Genomic DNA, 14,200 nt, shown 5'->3' with positions numbered 1-14,200 from the left:
GTAAACTTTATACATTATGAGAATATACTGATAAACACAATAAGATGCTTGCGGTTTGGTTATTTTTTCTGTATGAGAGCACACGTAAATATAAGCCCCCGTCAGCTAATGGCAGGGAGAGAGATAAATACAATTTATAAAAATAAATAAAATTAATTTTATCATGCCAATAAAGCTTTTTTTGAATGAAGAGAGAGAGAGAGAGAGAGAGAGAGAGAGAGAGAGAGAGAGAGAGAGAGAGAGAGAGAGAGAGAGAGAGAGAACAACGTTACTGATGTTGATAAATAAACGTGAAATTATTAGTAAATGTGTGTCACAAAACACGAGGTTTGTGGCTGACACAAGCTAAACGTGTGACAATGATTAAATGTTTCGATATTAAACCCTAAAATCTATCATATAATTGATTAAATGTTTTGGTATTATACCCTAAAATCTACCATAATCCCCCAAAACTATATAACTCATATACACCATCAAAGATATTCAACAATACTAGTGATCACTAATGACATCTATTTCACTTACTTGTCAATATTATTAAATGTACAAGCTTAGGCTTTCTGCATAAAAAAACAACTCATATTGTGTTCCATAGAAAAAAATCCTCCTCTGCAATGCAGTGTCAGATTGGTATTGTTTTCTCTGCCTGCAGGAAGTGAGATCACAGGGCCATCTGGTGGCCACACTCAGCTATGACAAAAGACTGCTAACCACCGCATGTCTCATGGGCATCTTTGCTGAAAAATGAAGTCAGGTTTTGTGTGAAGATCAACTAAAGGCTGGATCACACTACTTGCTTAGATTTTGCCCAGTCTGGAGTTGTTGCAGAAAGTCTGCAGATTTGATTACGTATTGTGCTGCACAGTAAACCTTCGAAATGTCTGCAAGTGTTTTTAATCTGTTCATATTTGTGAAAGTGTGATCCAGCCATAATGTGCTTCTAGTATCTAGATGAACATGAAGAAATCAGCCCTGGCCCAGCAAGAAAGTGAAAGTGACCTATTTGTCAGTTATGGTGACCCATACCCGAAATGTGAACTCTGCATTTAACCCATCCAGAGAGTAGTGAACACACTGCCCCATTGTACTTTAGGTTTGATGAATGTGAACGTTTAGACAGATGCTTTAGATGTTGTCATGAGATATCTCAGATTTACCATCATTTAATTATTTCACTTTCTTTCCCAGAGCAAGTCCCAGCTAGCAGTAGCCTACACTAGGGGGCAGAAGAAGTTTGGGGGGGCTGTACCCCCAAAAATAGTTGAGTAAACAGGTTTGATGGAAACAGTTAAAATCAAGTTTCCTGCTGTAACTGTAATAACAGACATTTCTTGAAAAAGGCGTAGAGGCATTTTCTCTTTTTATAAAAAACTAGTCACAGTTTAAAGAAAATAGTATTTACGTCTCCATAAGGTTAAGCTTCTTAAATGTATATGTTTGATTAAATAAACCATCTATGATTTATTGGCTGTCTCAAAGACAACAACAGTACTTTATTGTGCAACATCCTAAATTCCCACTCATAAGGATATTGCAGTGTTACATTGTGAAAGCCAGGACATCTGTGATTCATGACTCGGTTCATAAATGCTGAAATAGTATAACTTTAAGGGGCGGTTTGTCCGATGTGTCCTGGAGCGAGTTTTCTAGCTCTTTGTCAAGAACTTCCCTCCTCCCTCTCTCTCTCTCTCTTCAGAGAAACGGTCACGGTCTGAGAAACCTGAGCAAACTTCACTCCAGCACCGCGAGTCTCGGCGAAAAATGGCTGGACGCGTGAGCAGAAGTTTGCTGAATCGTTTGTCCAGGGGAAACATCTTCAGGAACAAATGTCTGCGTAAAAGTGTTTTGTTTATCTCACGGTGCCACGCGAGATCTCTGTCCTGCGCCACCAGCGCCGCAGTTCAGCCGAACCTCAGCTCGCATCTCACGGGAAAGACATACGCAGAAATAAACGAGCTGTCAGTCAACGACCCCGACGCTTTCTGGGGATCTATCGCCAAGGAAAGGCTGACATGGACCAAACAATTCGACCAAGTGAAGGACTGCGATCTGTCGAGCGGGAAAATCAACTGGTTCCCTGGGGGCCAACTGAACGTTTCTGGTAATGTGTTTTTACACTTGTTTGGATGATCGCAGAAACTTAACATAAACGCTCAGTTCTAGCTTTAAGAACAAAAACATATTAATGCTATTTTATTAATTCATAAAGATGATCTTTCTCACAAACGTCAATAAATGCACCAACACATTTCCTTTAAAATCGATTGACAGTGAACTGTTTGGATGTGCACGTGGCAGAAGATCCAAACAGAGTGGCTTTAATCTGGGAAAGAGATGAACCTGGCACGGAAGTGAGGATCACCTACAGGTGGGTTTGAAGCTCCTGAGAACATCACATGATGTGACTCTTATCATCAGCCCTGCCCCCTGTTTTACCAAGGGCACTGGGTAGTAAACATATTTTATAAAAGCATGCACTTCTGAAGAGCGAGACTGTGACAGAAAGGACCGCACAAGAACAAAGGCAGGTATTGAGGGTTGTGCTGGAATGCATCCTCTTACTTGCTCAGCAATATACTGGCTGCGTTTCAGATCACCGCAGTTCACTGTGGGTTTAATGTTTACCGAATCTGCTGCTGTACGTCTGCTCACGTGTTCTCGGGTTGAACCACAACAGTCATTCAACCTAGTCTGTATTTCTGCACAACCTATTTCTGAATGTTGATAAAGAAGCAGGTTTCGAAAATAATGTTCACTGTAAAGACAGCAGAGAACTACACGCACCCCGCTCTATTTCCTGTTTCTGAGGGTAAACGGGAAGTTAGATCACATTGATGTGCGTTAGTTACGAAGGTTAAAGTGTTTGGTCCCTGATCTCACTACAGTATGGAGGTGATCCAGTGAAAAGCCTTTGGGGCCTTGAGCATTTGAGAAGTACACGTTGTGCTCTGGAGTTCTCTTCTGGAAACGTGTCTCTTCTGTTCCGTTCCGTTGAATCATGATTTGCGCACGCTCATTTTTTTCAGATGAAGTCCTTTCTGAAAGCACAACACGTTCCGCAAGCTAGAAATGCTATTCATAATTTAATTATACGTGGTAAAATGACGACACATGTGATGTTAGAGATATAATAGTCATATTATGTTCTTTATTTATGTTTCCACGCATGTTCATTTTAAAGGGATTCTTCACCCAAAACGGAAATTCTGTCATTTACTCACTTTTGAGTTGTTCCAATTCTGTATAAATGTCTTTGTTCTCAATCTGATGAACCCAGAGAAAGATAGTTGGACATATGCTTGTAACCAAACAGTTATTGGACTCCATTGACTACCATAGTAGGAAGATTGCTTAATATTCTTTTGTTCTGTTAAACACAAAAGGAAAAGCAAAAAGATTTGAGGCACTTTTGACTATCATTGTCATTTTTCCTACTATGGTAGCAATGCGGTCCAAGAACTGTTTCGTCCAAATATCTTTCTGTGTGTTCCACCAAACAAGGGAACTTATTCAGATTTGGAACAACTAGAGAGTGAGTGACTTTTTTTGGGTGAAGTATCCCTTTAAGCTTACAGCACTTGAACCACTTCAATCATCACAGATTTACTCACAGAAACCTCCTGCGAAAGATATCCTGTTCCTGTCTTTTGTACTAATAAAATAAAACTGCCTTTTATAACTACTACAATCTGATCTCTACATCTCAGGGAGCTTCTAGAAATGACCTGTCGCCTTGCCAACACATTAAAGGGTCATGGAGTACAGAGAGGTGATCGGGTGGCCATCTACATGCCCGTGTCTCCTATGGCAGTGGCGGCCATGTTGGCCTGTGCCCGTATCGGTGCCGTTCATACTGTGGTGTTTGCAGGGTTCAGCTCAGATGCTCTGGCCAGCAGAATTCGGGATGGTGAGTCCGATATTGCTGTTCTTGTTGTGTGTCTCAGCAGCTGACACAATGTAAATATATATAAAAACGCAACAAAATTACTATGATTACATATTTTCTGTATGGAAGTTATTGTTTTAACAAATGTCATTTAACAAAAGTCATTTGGAATTTTTTAACCCATTGGGAATTGATCACCATAACTGGCAACTGTATGACAGGTGTTATAGGAGAGGGGTAGAAAAATCGAAGGTTATGTCAGCCAAACATGCATGTATTAATTTATTCTTATGCGCATGATTTTAGAAAGCAAGTTCAAAGACAAAAGTAAGTTATATTTATTGACTTATAACCGGGTTAAAGTCCGATTGTCACCCTCTAGTAAAGCTATTGTGCATACTTTCCAAGAAATGTTGAGCTCTAACTGGAAAGTAAGGTGTGTTTCCAGCGTGTGACTGTTTTGTACACACCACATGTGTCTGTGTGTGTTTGTCTAGGCACAGATAAGTGTAAAAGGGCGTTTGTTCTCAAACAGACCCGCGTGTTCTTATCTTATTGAATGAAACAGAAACATAGCAGATGTTTTAGTCTGACCTAATTTGCTGCAATATTAGAGAAAAAAAGAGCCAGTTACAACAGAGGCCAGAGGTTCAGCTGAAGATGTAGCAAACACATGTATATATCTTTAAAGTAAAACAAAAGGTTATTGTATAAAGTTATTGGCAGGACTGTGTTTGTTCCATTGTTCTGTCTTTTCCGAACACACAGCCCAGTGCAAATTTGTGATCACATGCAACCAAGGCGTGAGGGGTGGACGGTTCTTCGATCTCAAGTCCACAGTGGATACAGCAGTGAAGAGCTGTCCGTCTATACAGCATGTGTTTGTGGCCAAGAGGACCAACAATAGTGTGCCAATGGGCAAACAAGACATTCCATTAGATGAGGTAACTCACAGCAGTTGTTGGAACACTTGTATCTATTTTTTATTATTGTAAGCTTTTTACATATGCTCTTCCTAACACAGTGCTAAGAACAGTTCTAACTAAAATTATTACACCATGAAAGGTTCCGACCATTTTCATGTACAAAGGGAAATGTTTCAGCTTAATTTTCACAGATTTCTTTTTTTATTGATTGAAGAAGACACAATGCCTCAATGTGTGAGGTTGATCTCACAGTTTGTACAAAGACAGGACTGTTCTAGTCAAGGATTAGTCACAGGGTATATTCAGCCAATTCCGGGACATGTTATGAAATCACTGGGTACCACAGTTGTCGAGGCCTCTGTAAACTCAAAAAGCTGCTATGGGCTCCAGGGCCTTTTAATGTGTTTTTTACCTGGTTAAAGTGGCGTGTAACATTAGCTTGTTTTATCATGCTAGTAGTGCTGGGCAGTATACCGGTTCATACCGAACACCGGTGTGTTTTTTTATTATTATGTTAATGTTTTTATATACCGCAGTACTGGCAATGTGTGGAACACGGCGCAGCGTGACACTATTTCACTGTGGGGTCCCTTTTCACTTTTGCATTGTGACCAACCATTCACACAGGTCTTTCTATGCCGCGGGACTACTGCATCATCATTTTTCTATATGAACTTAACAGACTCGTTTGGATGTTTTTGAGCGTTTCGCAGTTGAGCGGTAACGTTACATATTCATGTCACAATGGGAGAACGGCTGAACAGCAGATGACTGTAACATGTGTAGCAATTGCAAGTTCGCATTACGTTAAATTAAATCCCTCACGAGCAAAAATCTTCAAAATGCCCTCGTGTTCAATATAAGCATATAACATGATGTGTTTGTAGATTTAACTGTCTCTCTGTATTCTATGATGAGGATTGACAGCGTGATGTGATGTGGTGAAAACATACCGCCATGTACCAGAAACCGGTATAAATCAGGAATATACCGTTATATTAATTTATAGGAATATCGCCCAGCAATACTTGTTAGCATGTCTGTGTTGAAAAATGGTATTTGCCTCCTTTGGTATTCACTACGGCAAAACAAGCAGACTATAGACTATATAGAGTGCTGTGTCATAACAGTGTGGATGAAATAAAAACCATAACAATTATAATTCGAAGGGTGAGGAAAAACCTTCCCTTGTACCATGCAGACATCTATTTGCACTAGTCTGCATTGTTTGCTCTGCAAAACGTTTCTGAGATGTCTGCTCTCAGATGTCATGTAGACATCTAGATGTCGTCTGTTAGATGTTTATTATTTAGAAATTGCTCTTTTTACGATGTTTTGCAGATGTTAAACAGCAGAGGTTTTCCAGATCTCTAGCAGACATTTTTACAGACATACCAGTGCTATTTGGGTATACCTGCTCAAAGCAGGAGACATTTGATGTAACAACATGAATAAGGGAGGAGCCAAACCATGAAGACATTTAAAAGTTAGCAGAAGAATTTTAAGTTTGATACGATATGCCACTGGTAGCCAGTGCAGATCGACTAAAATTGGGGTGATATGGGCAGAACGTTTGGTGCGTTGAGTATTCGTGAATGTACTGCAATTTAGCAATGGAGGTGGCAGGTAAACCAATGAAAAGAGCATTACAGTTATCAAGGCGAGAGGAAACAAAAGCATGTTTAACCGTTTCTGCATCTTTTACACTAATGAATGATTGAAGCTCGGCAATACGACGTAGATGGTAAAATGCTGATTTAGTAATGGCGTTGATGTGAGACTGGAGGAATGGAAAATTACGCCAAGGTTTTTGACAGTAACTGCTGGAGTGAGAAGAGTACCAGTGATTTAACAGACACATCAGAAGGAATTTTGGAAGTAAGTGACGGGGTACCAATAATAATTCTAGTAGTTGAGCCGTGCTTTTATTTCATCCACGCAGTCAGAAACCCAAGGTCGCTTTACAAATGAAAAATACAACAGACCAAGAAAACAAAATAAGGATGACTACGGCATAAAACAAACTTGCATAAACAGACGCACCATAAATCTATGTCTTAATTCTCTCATCCGTTGTCTGTTGCAGGTCATGGCAAGAGAATCATCAGTATGTGCTCCAGAACCCATGGACAGTGAGGAGATGTTGTTCATGCTCTATACCTCGGGCAGCACGGGTAAACCGAAGGGCATTGTGCACACGCAGGCTGGTTATCTGCTGTACGCATCCCTCACGCATCAGGTGTGTCATTATCACCATGTTTATGTGCTCATACTCCTGCCGTGCCTTAAAATAACAACTCTGAACGAAGTTTTACACGTAAAATAATAGCCTGAACGGTCACCATGGTATTTATACGGTACTGCAATCCATGTCCACAGTACTTTTTAAGTGCTGATTATTGAATAAAAGGAAAATAAACGCAGAAGCTTTATCATAGTTGAACTTCCTGAACATATTTATCAGGTTCATTTGGCCCACATTAAAGTACAGTTTAGTAAACATATTTTTATGTGCTTCCTGTGCAATCTTAAGGATTATCGTATTAATTGTTTTAATTCCCTCGGAAAAATCGCCTGTTATCTGCTTTTTTTTTAGTTTCCTTTATTTTTATCTGACATCTGTTTACAATAACAGACAGACTACCTAAATCGAGGACATTTTCATCAGTCGTTTTTCCATTCAACGTAATACAGAGTCATGTTTGTCCAGTAGTGTAACCGAGCTGCACACGTCTCTTGTTGTAGTATGTGTTCGACTACACACCAGGAGATGTGTTCGGCTGTGTCGCCGACATCGGTTGGATTACAGGCCACAGTTACGTAGTGTACGGGCCGCTGTGTAACGGAGCCACGTCTGTACTGTTTGAGAGTACACCTGTGTACCCCGATCCAGGTGAGATATGAAGACACAACACTAATGATTTGATCTCTTTATTTGGTGTCAGTTATTGTGTTGTTTAGGAGCGTGAGAAATAAGCTCATGCTATGGTCTGTAAACTACACTGTGTAGTAGTTAAAATAACATGACGTAATGATGTCTATGAGATTTAAGAGAGTGGTGACCTTCTCTAGTACGTTTACACAATGAAAAACTGAAAAGTTTTTCCTTCGCATTTCTGACGTTTCACATACACACACACGGCAGCGTTATCAAAACAATCTGCATTTACATGGATCTGGAAAAACGAGTAAAATTATTCATGCCAGGCCGCATAAAATGTTTTCAGCTTTTGGTTGAAAACGGTCTCAAGGATACTCTTTAGTGAACTCTGATAGCATCTTTTGACACATTAACCTGCTTATTGATTCTTATCTGCCTTTATTGTGTTGAATTGGCTTATGACCTCTGTTAAATGCATTTGAATGGAAATCAGCTCTCAGTTTTCGGCCGTAAAGCTGTTTACTCTATACAAAGTGACCTCTACAGATCGTAAACATTCCTCTGCTGCTTTCACTAAACCTGCTTTTATCTGCTTGTGGGTGTCAGTAATGGCAGGTTTCATTAGACTTCATTAGATCCTTTATACACACACAAAAGCAAACATCATAACGAACACCAGCTTCGAGTTCATAAATATTTTACCTTACTTTCGTTCTTTCTTTCTTTCTTTCTTTCTATTTAAAGGAATAGTTCACTGTCATCATTTACACACATTCTAGTTGTTCTAAATCCGTATGAATGTATTGTTCTGAAGAACACCAAGAAAGATGTTTGGAAGAATGCTTATAACCAAATAGTTCTTGCCACCATTGACTACCATAGTAGGAAAGATAACGTTTTTGTGGTTATGTTGATCATAAAAGAAGACATTTTGAAGAATGTAGGAGTACAAACAGTTATGGGACACTTTGACAACCATTGTAATGTTTCCTACTTTGGTAGTCAATGGTGGCCAAGAACTGTTTGGTTACAAGGATTTTTCCTATTTACTTTCTGTGTTCAGCGAAACAAATCAATGTATACAGATTTGGAACAACAAGAGAGTGAGTGATTCATGACAGAATTTTCATTTTTGGGTGAACGATCCCTTTAAGTGTCAATACTCATAAAATACAAAAGCATGTGCATTAACAAATAGAAAAATAATATAGAAAGTAGGATGTACAGTGTTGTGCAAACTTAAAGAGAATTAGTTATATGGAAATAAATAAAAAATAAAGTACAGTTTAAATAAAGAATATCTCTCGTCAAAATTGTGATGTAATTTTCTCAGGTCGTTACTGGGAGACCGTTCAGAGGTTACAAATAAACCAGTTTTATGGAGCTCCTACTGCCATCAGATTACTCCTGAAATATGATGAAAGCTGGGTGAAGAAGTATGACCGATCATCACTGAAGACACTTGGATCTGGTAAGGATTGGTTTCCTACTTTGAACAATACAACCTTTTACTGGATTATTAAATGTGTATGATAAGTGTGTGTCATCAATTTACACACACGTTGTTGGACAGTTCATTGCAAGGCCAAATGGGAAACTGACCATACTGGTGGAAAATGCATCAACTAAACAGTTTATGGGTCATTTGAGTTACCAGCTCATAGTTATAACAAACCCCTGTACTAACCACCTGGTCGTAACTTACTGTATACTGCTCTGGCCTTCTATTTTTGTATAAATAAATAACCAACAGAAATTGTTATAGGGCCAACTAGATACACTCCTGAAAGAGTCTGCTCTGTGTGATGACAGTTCTGTCTGCTGAGGAACTCTGAGTGATTTTCAATTAGTCTAGGCAGCCAGTGTATCAGAGCTCTGTGCCAAAACATTAGACACTACATTGTGTGTTCATCCCATCTGGGTTGTGTTGGCTGAGACACCTCCCAGTACCATTTGAAGTACTGAGATTAACAAACATTTTTGCAAGCACAAGTTATATTTTGAGGCTCTTTGCCTTTTTGAGGCTCTTTGAGGATAGTGGAGAAAGACGGGAAGTGATTGGGAGGAGAAAGGGGAGTAGGATCGGGAAAGGATGCCGGGACTCGAACTCTGGTCTCCCAGGGCACAGTTGTGCTGTATGTCTGGAGCACTGTCCACACAGGCTCCGACGCATGTACAGATTTTGTATATGAATTTGACCAAATAAAAGATGTTGTGAATGTCTGATGTGATCACAGTTGGAGAGCCCATTAATCGCGAGGCATGGGAATGGTTCTATAATGTGGTCGGAGAAGGACGATGCCCTCTGGTGGACACATGGTGGCAGACAGGTAAAAATAAATCAAGTCGGCGTGTGACTGGCAAATGCTGTCTGTCTGTTCTTGGTAAACCGTGATCTCGTCTGGGAGTCTTAAGGGTAGTTGTGTTTATACAGAGACTGGCGGTGTGTGTATCGCTCCATTCCCAGCTGAACCTGGAGCAGAGATCCGGCCTTCCATGGCTATGAGACCCTTTTTTGGCATTCAACCGGCACTGATGGGAGACAAGGTATTCTTGTTTACTCATGTGCTCATTGGCACAGTGTTGGATGTGTAGGCTTTGTTGACACTGAACATAAATCTGATTTGGATTTCAAATCAGTCCTATGACTGACTGTCCATGTTGTCATTATATGTAATCTATCTACATTCATTGCTATAGTAACAAATATCTGTAGTATGGAGAGAGATAATTCACTAGTGGCACAAGATGGCACCAGTGAGCTTTTGGGAAGCCAAAGTAATTTCTGGTCGTATAACACTGTATGGGAAAAGGAGGATTTTGGGCCGGCAAATATGGGTGTTTTTTAGACAAGAAAGAAGAAGGTAGTATATAAGCGATATAACAGATCCTGTTTACATTGCTGAGCAATTCATTAAGTCAAAACACCTCGATAGTGTTACACGACCGGAAATTAGCACGGGTCAATTAATCAATTAGTCTGCGGTGCCATCTTGTGCAACTTGCCCATAGACAACTAAATAATGATTTGGAGTAGTAAATTAAAATGGTTTTAGTAGCAGAACTTAATCAATGTTCTGTTGCTAACAGGGACAGATAATAACAGGAAATGATGTCAATGGAGCTCTGTGCATTAGCCAACCATGGCCTGGAATGGCCAGAACCATATTTGGAGACCACCAGAGATTCGTGAATGCATATTTTAAACCATATCCAGGTGAGTAAAACCCCTGGGGCTCTTGGCATTGAAGGGAAAAGTTAGTAGGCTTTTGGTTGAATTATTGAAGCGTTCTTTCTTACTTTCCCTTCAAAGCCAAGGGTGTGAAAGGATTTTTTTGTCTGAGCTGAGAGTTATAAAATAACCTGTGCAGACTTCCAAGTGGGCTATTGTTGTTTTAAAGGTTAGTTTTACTTAATTAAAAAACAGTTTGGTTTTGGTTATCCATAGTTTAAAATCATAGGTTTACATTGAAGTGATAAGGGGTTAAGAAAGTGTTAATGGATGTCGATTCGTAGGTCATTATTTTACTGGTGATGGGGCTTATCGAACAGAAGATGGTTACTACCAGATCACAGGACGAATGGATGATGTCATTAATATCAGTGGGCATCGGCTGGGCACCGCTGAGATAGAGGACTCGCTGGTAAATCTCAGTGCTTTTATATCACACACTTCTTTCAGTATTTTTGACGTGCAACTCAGTTATATTTTTAGTCCAGAGATTTTAGCAAATATATATATTTGTGTCTCTGGTATCAGGATGAACATCCAGATGTTCCTGAGACTGCAGTGATTGGAATTTCTCATGAGATCAAAGGAGAAGGTGAGAGCCCTGACATGCCAAAGATTTGTTCATCTCTCTTTTTTTTTATTCATGAGCCATCTGGAATGCCCCTAGGAAGCAGAGACCCTTTGACCTGATTCACCGTGCTTCGATTTTCTTTTCGGCCCTTTGCGAAAACAACGTAAAGATTTCGCTTCTTTTAAGTCAGTGGTAAGAGCATTGTCGCTAGCAACGCAGAGGTCGTGGGTTTGATCCCAGGGATTGCACATACTTGGAAACAAATGTATAGTATAGTATAATATAATACAATGTAAGTCGCTTTGGATCAAAGCGTCTGCCAAATGTATACATGTAAATTAAAGTAATTTTTCTCTGTTTACATAGATTTGATTAAATATAACGTAGTACAATTTCTGCATTTTCTTTCTTCATTCACCAGTTCCATTTGCGTTTGTGGTTCTGAAAGAAACAGCTATTGAGAACCAACAGGCTGTTGTGGATGAGCTGAGACGCCTTGTGGCTACTAAAATTGCCAAATATGCGGTTCCTGAGCACTTTCTGGTAAATCAAGCTGCTAACATGTCTCCTGCTTTTGAAGTAGATCATTCATTCTGATAGATTTGTATATAAAACATTTACAAAAGAGGATTTATACTGATCACACAACAGTTTACAATGGTTGTGTAAGAAACACACAAACTTGTCTATCTATTACTGTCTGTGGATCTCTTACACAGATGGCTCATATAGGGATTTATTTGTTTTGTCAGCTGTGCAAAAACATCTCTGCTCTTCTTTAAGGTTGTGAAACGTCTACCTAAAACACGGTCTGGAAAAATAATGAGGAGAATTTTACGCAAGATCGCCATGAATGACTCAAGCAACCTTGGAGACGTGTCAACGCTGGACGACCCTTCAGTTGTTTCAGAGATTGTTGAGGCCCACAAGCACTACAGAAGTCATGCAACTAATAAGTGAAAAATGAACTGTTGGGACATTTCGTTCTGGTCATGTGAAATACTATGAATACATAACTGTGATCAGAGAGATTTTTAAGTCATTAAGTAGCATAAAGTGTTCAAACTATAAAACTTGCACGTGAAACCATCTGAAGTAAGTGTTGGTCCTTTTGTCTGACAAAAGGTTTGTTCAGTTTGCAGACACAATCTTTGCAAACATTAAGAAATTTGCACAGTGTTATTCTTGTATCAAGAGATGGGGTGACTTTTGAAATTTACTCTGAAGCATCAGCTTTTGTAAGAAAGATGATTTTATTACACACTGCTGAATCTGAATGTTTACTGGCAAATTCACTGTCTGAATCTTGTAAGCCTCTTACGTTAACTGTCAAAGACTGTGATTCATTTTCAATCAGAACTCAAATTTATGATAAATCAAATTTTTATCAAATGAATTCCAAAATAATAAAATTCCTACTAATATTCAGTATTTCAGATGAAACAAAACATTTATTTTGAGCATTTAAAATGTTTTTCTTTTAATAAATCCTGCTTTGTGTTATCACTTAGACACTAATGCCATATACTTAGATGTTGCCTTAAAGTGTACATCCAGGTAAACAGAAGTTAATATGTAGTCCGGCAGCTTTAAAATGTTCTCATGGGGTGGTTTCCAGGACTATGTGTCAACGGAAGGCCAAAACACAGAGAAAAATATGTCCACTAGTGTGGACATGGCCTTAGTTACATTAGTTTTCAAAACCGTGCCTTACAAAAAACATTACTTTGTGCATTTTGAGACAACATTGTTGTGTCTACATAAACTGTTATTACAAGAACTGAACGCTAGAGGGAGAGAGAAGGGCGCTTGATCAGTGTAGAACCGGAGAGAATGTGAGATGTACATGTGAGTTCGATCTGGATTAAAGAGAGTGAGCATCTAAGAATTTCTTGTGTCATCGCCTCATTTCTTGTTTTGTAAAATTAAGTAACAATATAAAAAACATCATGGCCCTGATGTATTTTAAGATGTGTCATTAGAAGTGGGTTTCAGTTTAGACAACTCTAACATTTATAGTAGTCTAGGAATAGTCTTAAAGGGATACCTCACCCAAAAATGAAAATTCTGTCATCATTTAGGCCTACTCGACTTTGAGTTGTGATAAATGTATTTGTTCTGATGAACACAGAGAAAGATATCAGGAATAAAGCTTATTTTGCCCCACATTAACTACCATAGTTCTGTTGAGCACAAAATAAGACATTTTGAAGAATGTAAGCGAAAAGTTCTGGGACTGACTACCATTGTATTTTTTTCTACTATGGTAATCAAAAACTCGTCTGGTTCTAAGCGTTACTACAAATGTTTCCAAATAAATCGTGAACGTTTACTTCATTTTCGCCATCTCTTGGTAAGAGGGAATGTTGTACAGTGTCCCATTGTGGAAAGAAAATACATAAGTGTGGTAGCTCACTTACATTTAATCATTTGGCAGACGCTTTGATCCAAAGTTATTCACTTAAATATCCTTGTATCATTTTCTGTGAGCTAATTGACAAGGTTTAGAAGTTGAAGTGGATTTATTTTGCTACAATGTAGACGTGTGCTTGAAGATGACGTCATCCGCAATTTACGCAAAATACGTCGTTCGTCTTGCACAAGCAACGGGCAATAAAACCACAGATAGGTGACAGAATGAGAAACACGTGTTTATTAAAATAATTACGTGAATGCCTAATAGTAATATCACTTGTTGCTT

General features: G+C 39.0%; 1 protein-coding gene across 1 annotated transcript; it reads left to right on the top strand.

Annotated features, from left to right (window-relative positions):
• Nucleotides 1-1,528: 1,528 nt before the first annotated feature.
• On the top strand, nt 1,529-13,383 carry acss1 (acyl-CoA synthetase short chain family member 1). Its single transcript, XM_079458859.1, has 14 exons — nt 1,529-2,104; nt 2,275-2,371; nt 3,711-3,910; nt 4,658-4,833; nt 6,902-7,054; nt 7,561-7,708; nt 9,030-9,167; nt 9,934-10,026; nt 10,131-10,243; nt 10,787-10,913; nt 11,213-11,340; nt 11,457-11,520; nt 11,921-12,042; nt 12,283-13,383. Exons 1-14 carry the CDS (start codon nt 1,765-1,767, stop codon nt 12,457-12,459), a joined length of 2,076 nt encoding a protein of 691 aa, XP_079314985.1. The 5' UTR covers nt 1,529-1,764; the 3' UTR covers nt 12,460-13,383.
• Nucleotides 13,384-14,200: the final 817 nt, after the last annotated feature.

The sequence above is a fragment of the Barbatula barbatula genome (assembly GCF_947034865.1).
Source record: "Barbatula barbatula genome assembly, chromosome: 6".
NCBI lineage: Eukaryota > Metazoa > Chordata > Actinopteri > Cypriniformes > Nemacheilidae > Barbatula > Barbatula barbatula.
The sequence above is the reverse complement of the archived record's forward strand: the minus strand, read 5'-3'. Positions and strand labels throughout refer to the sequence as shown.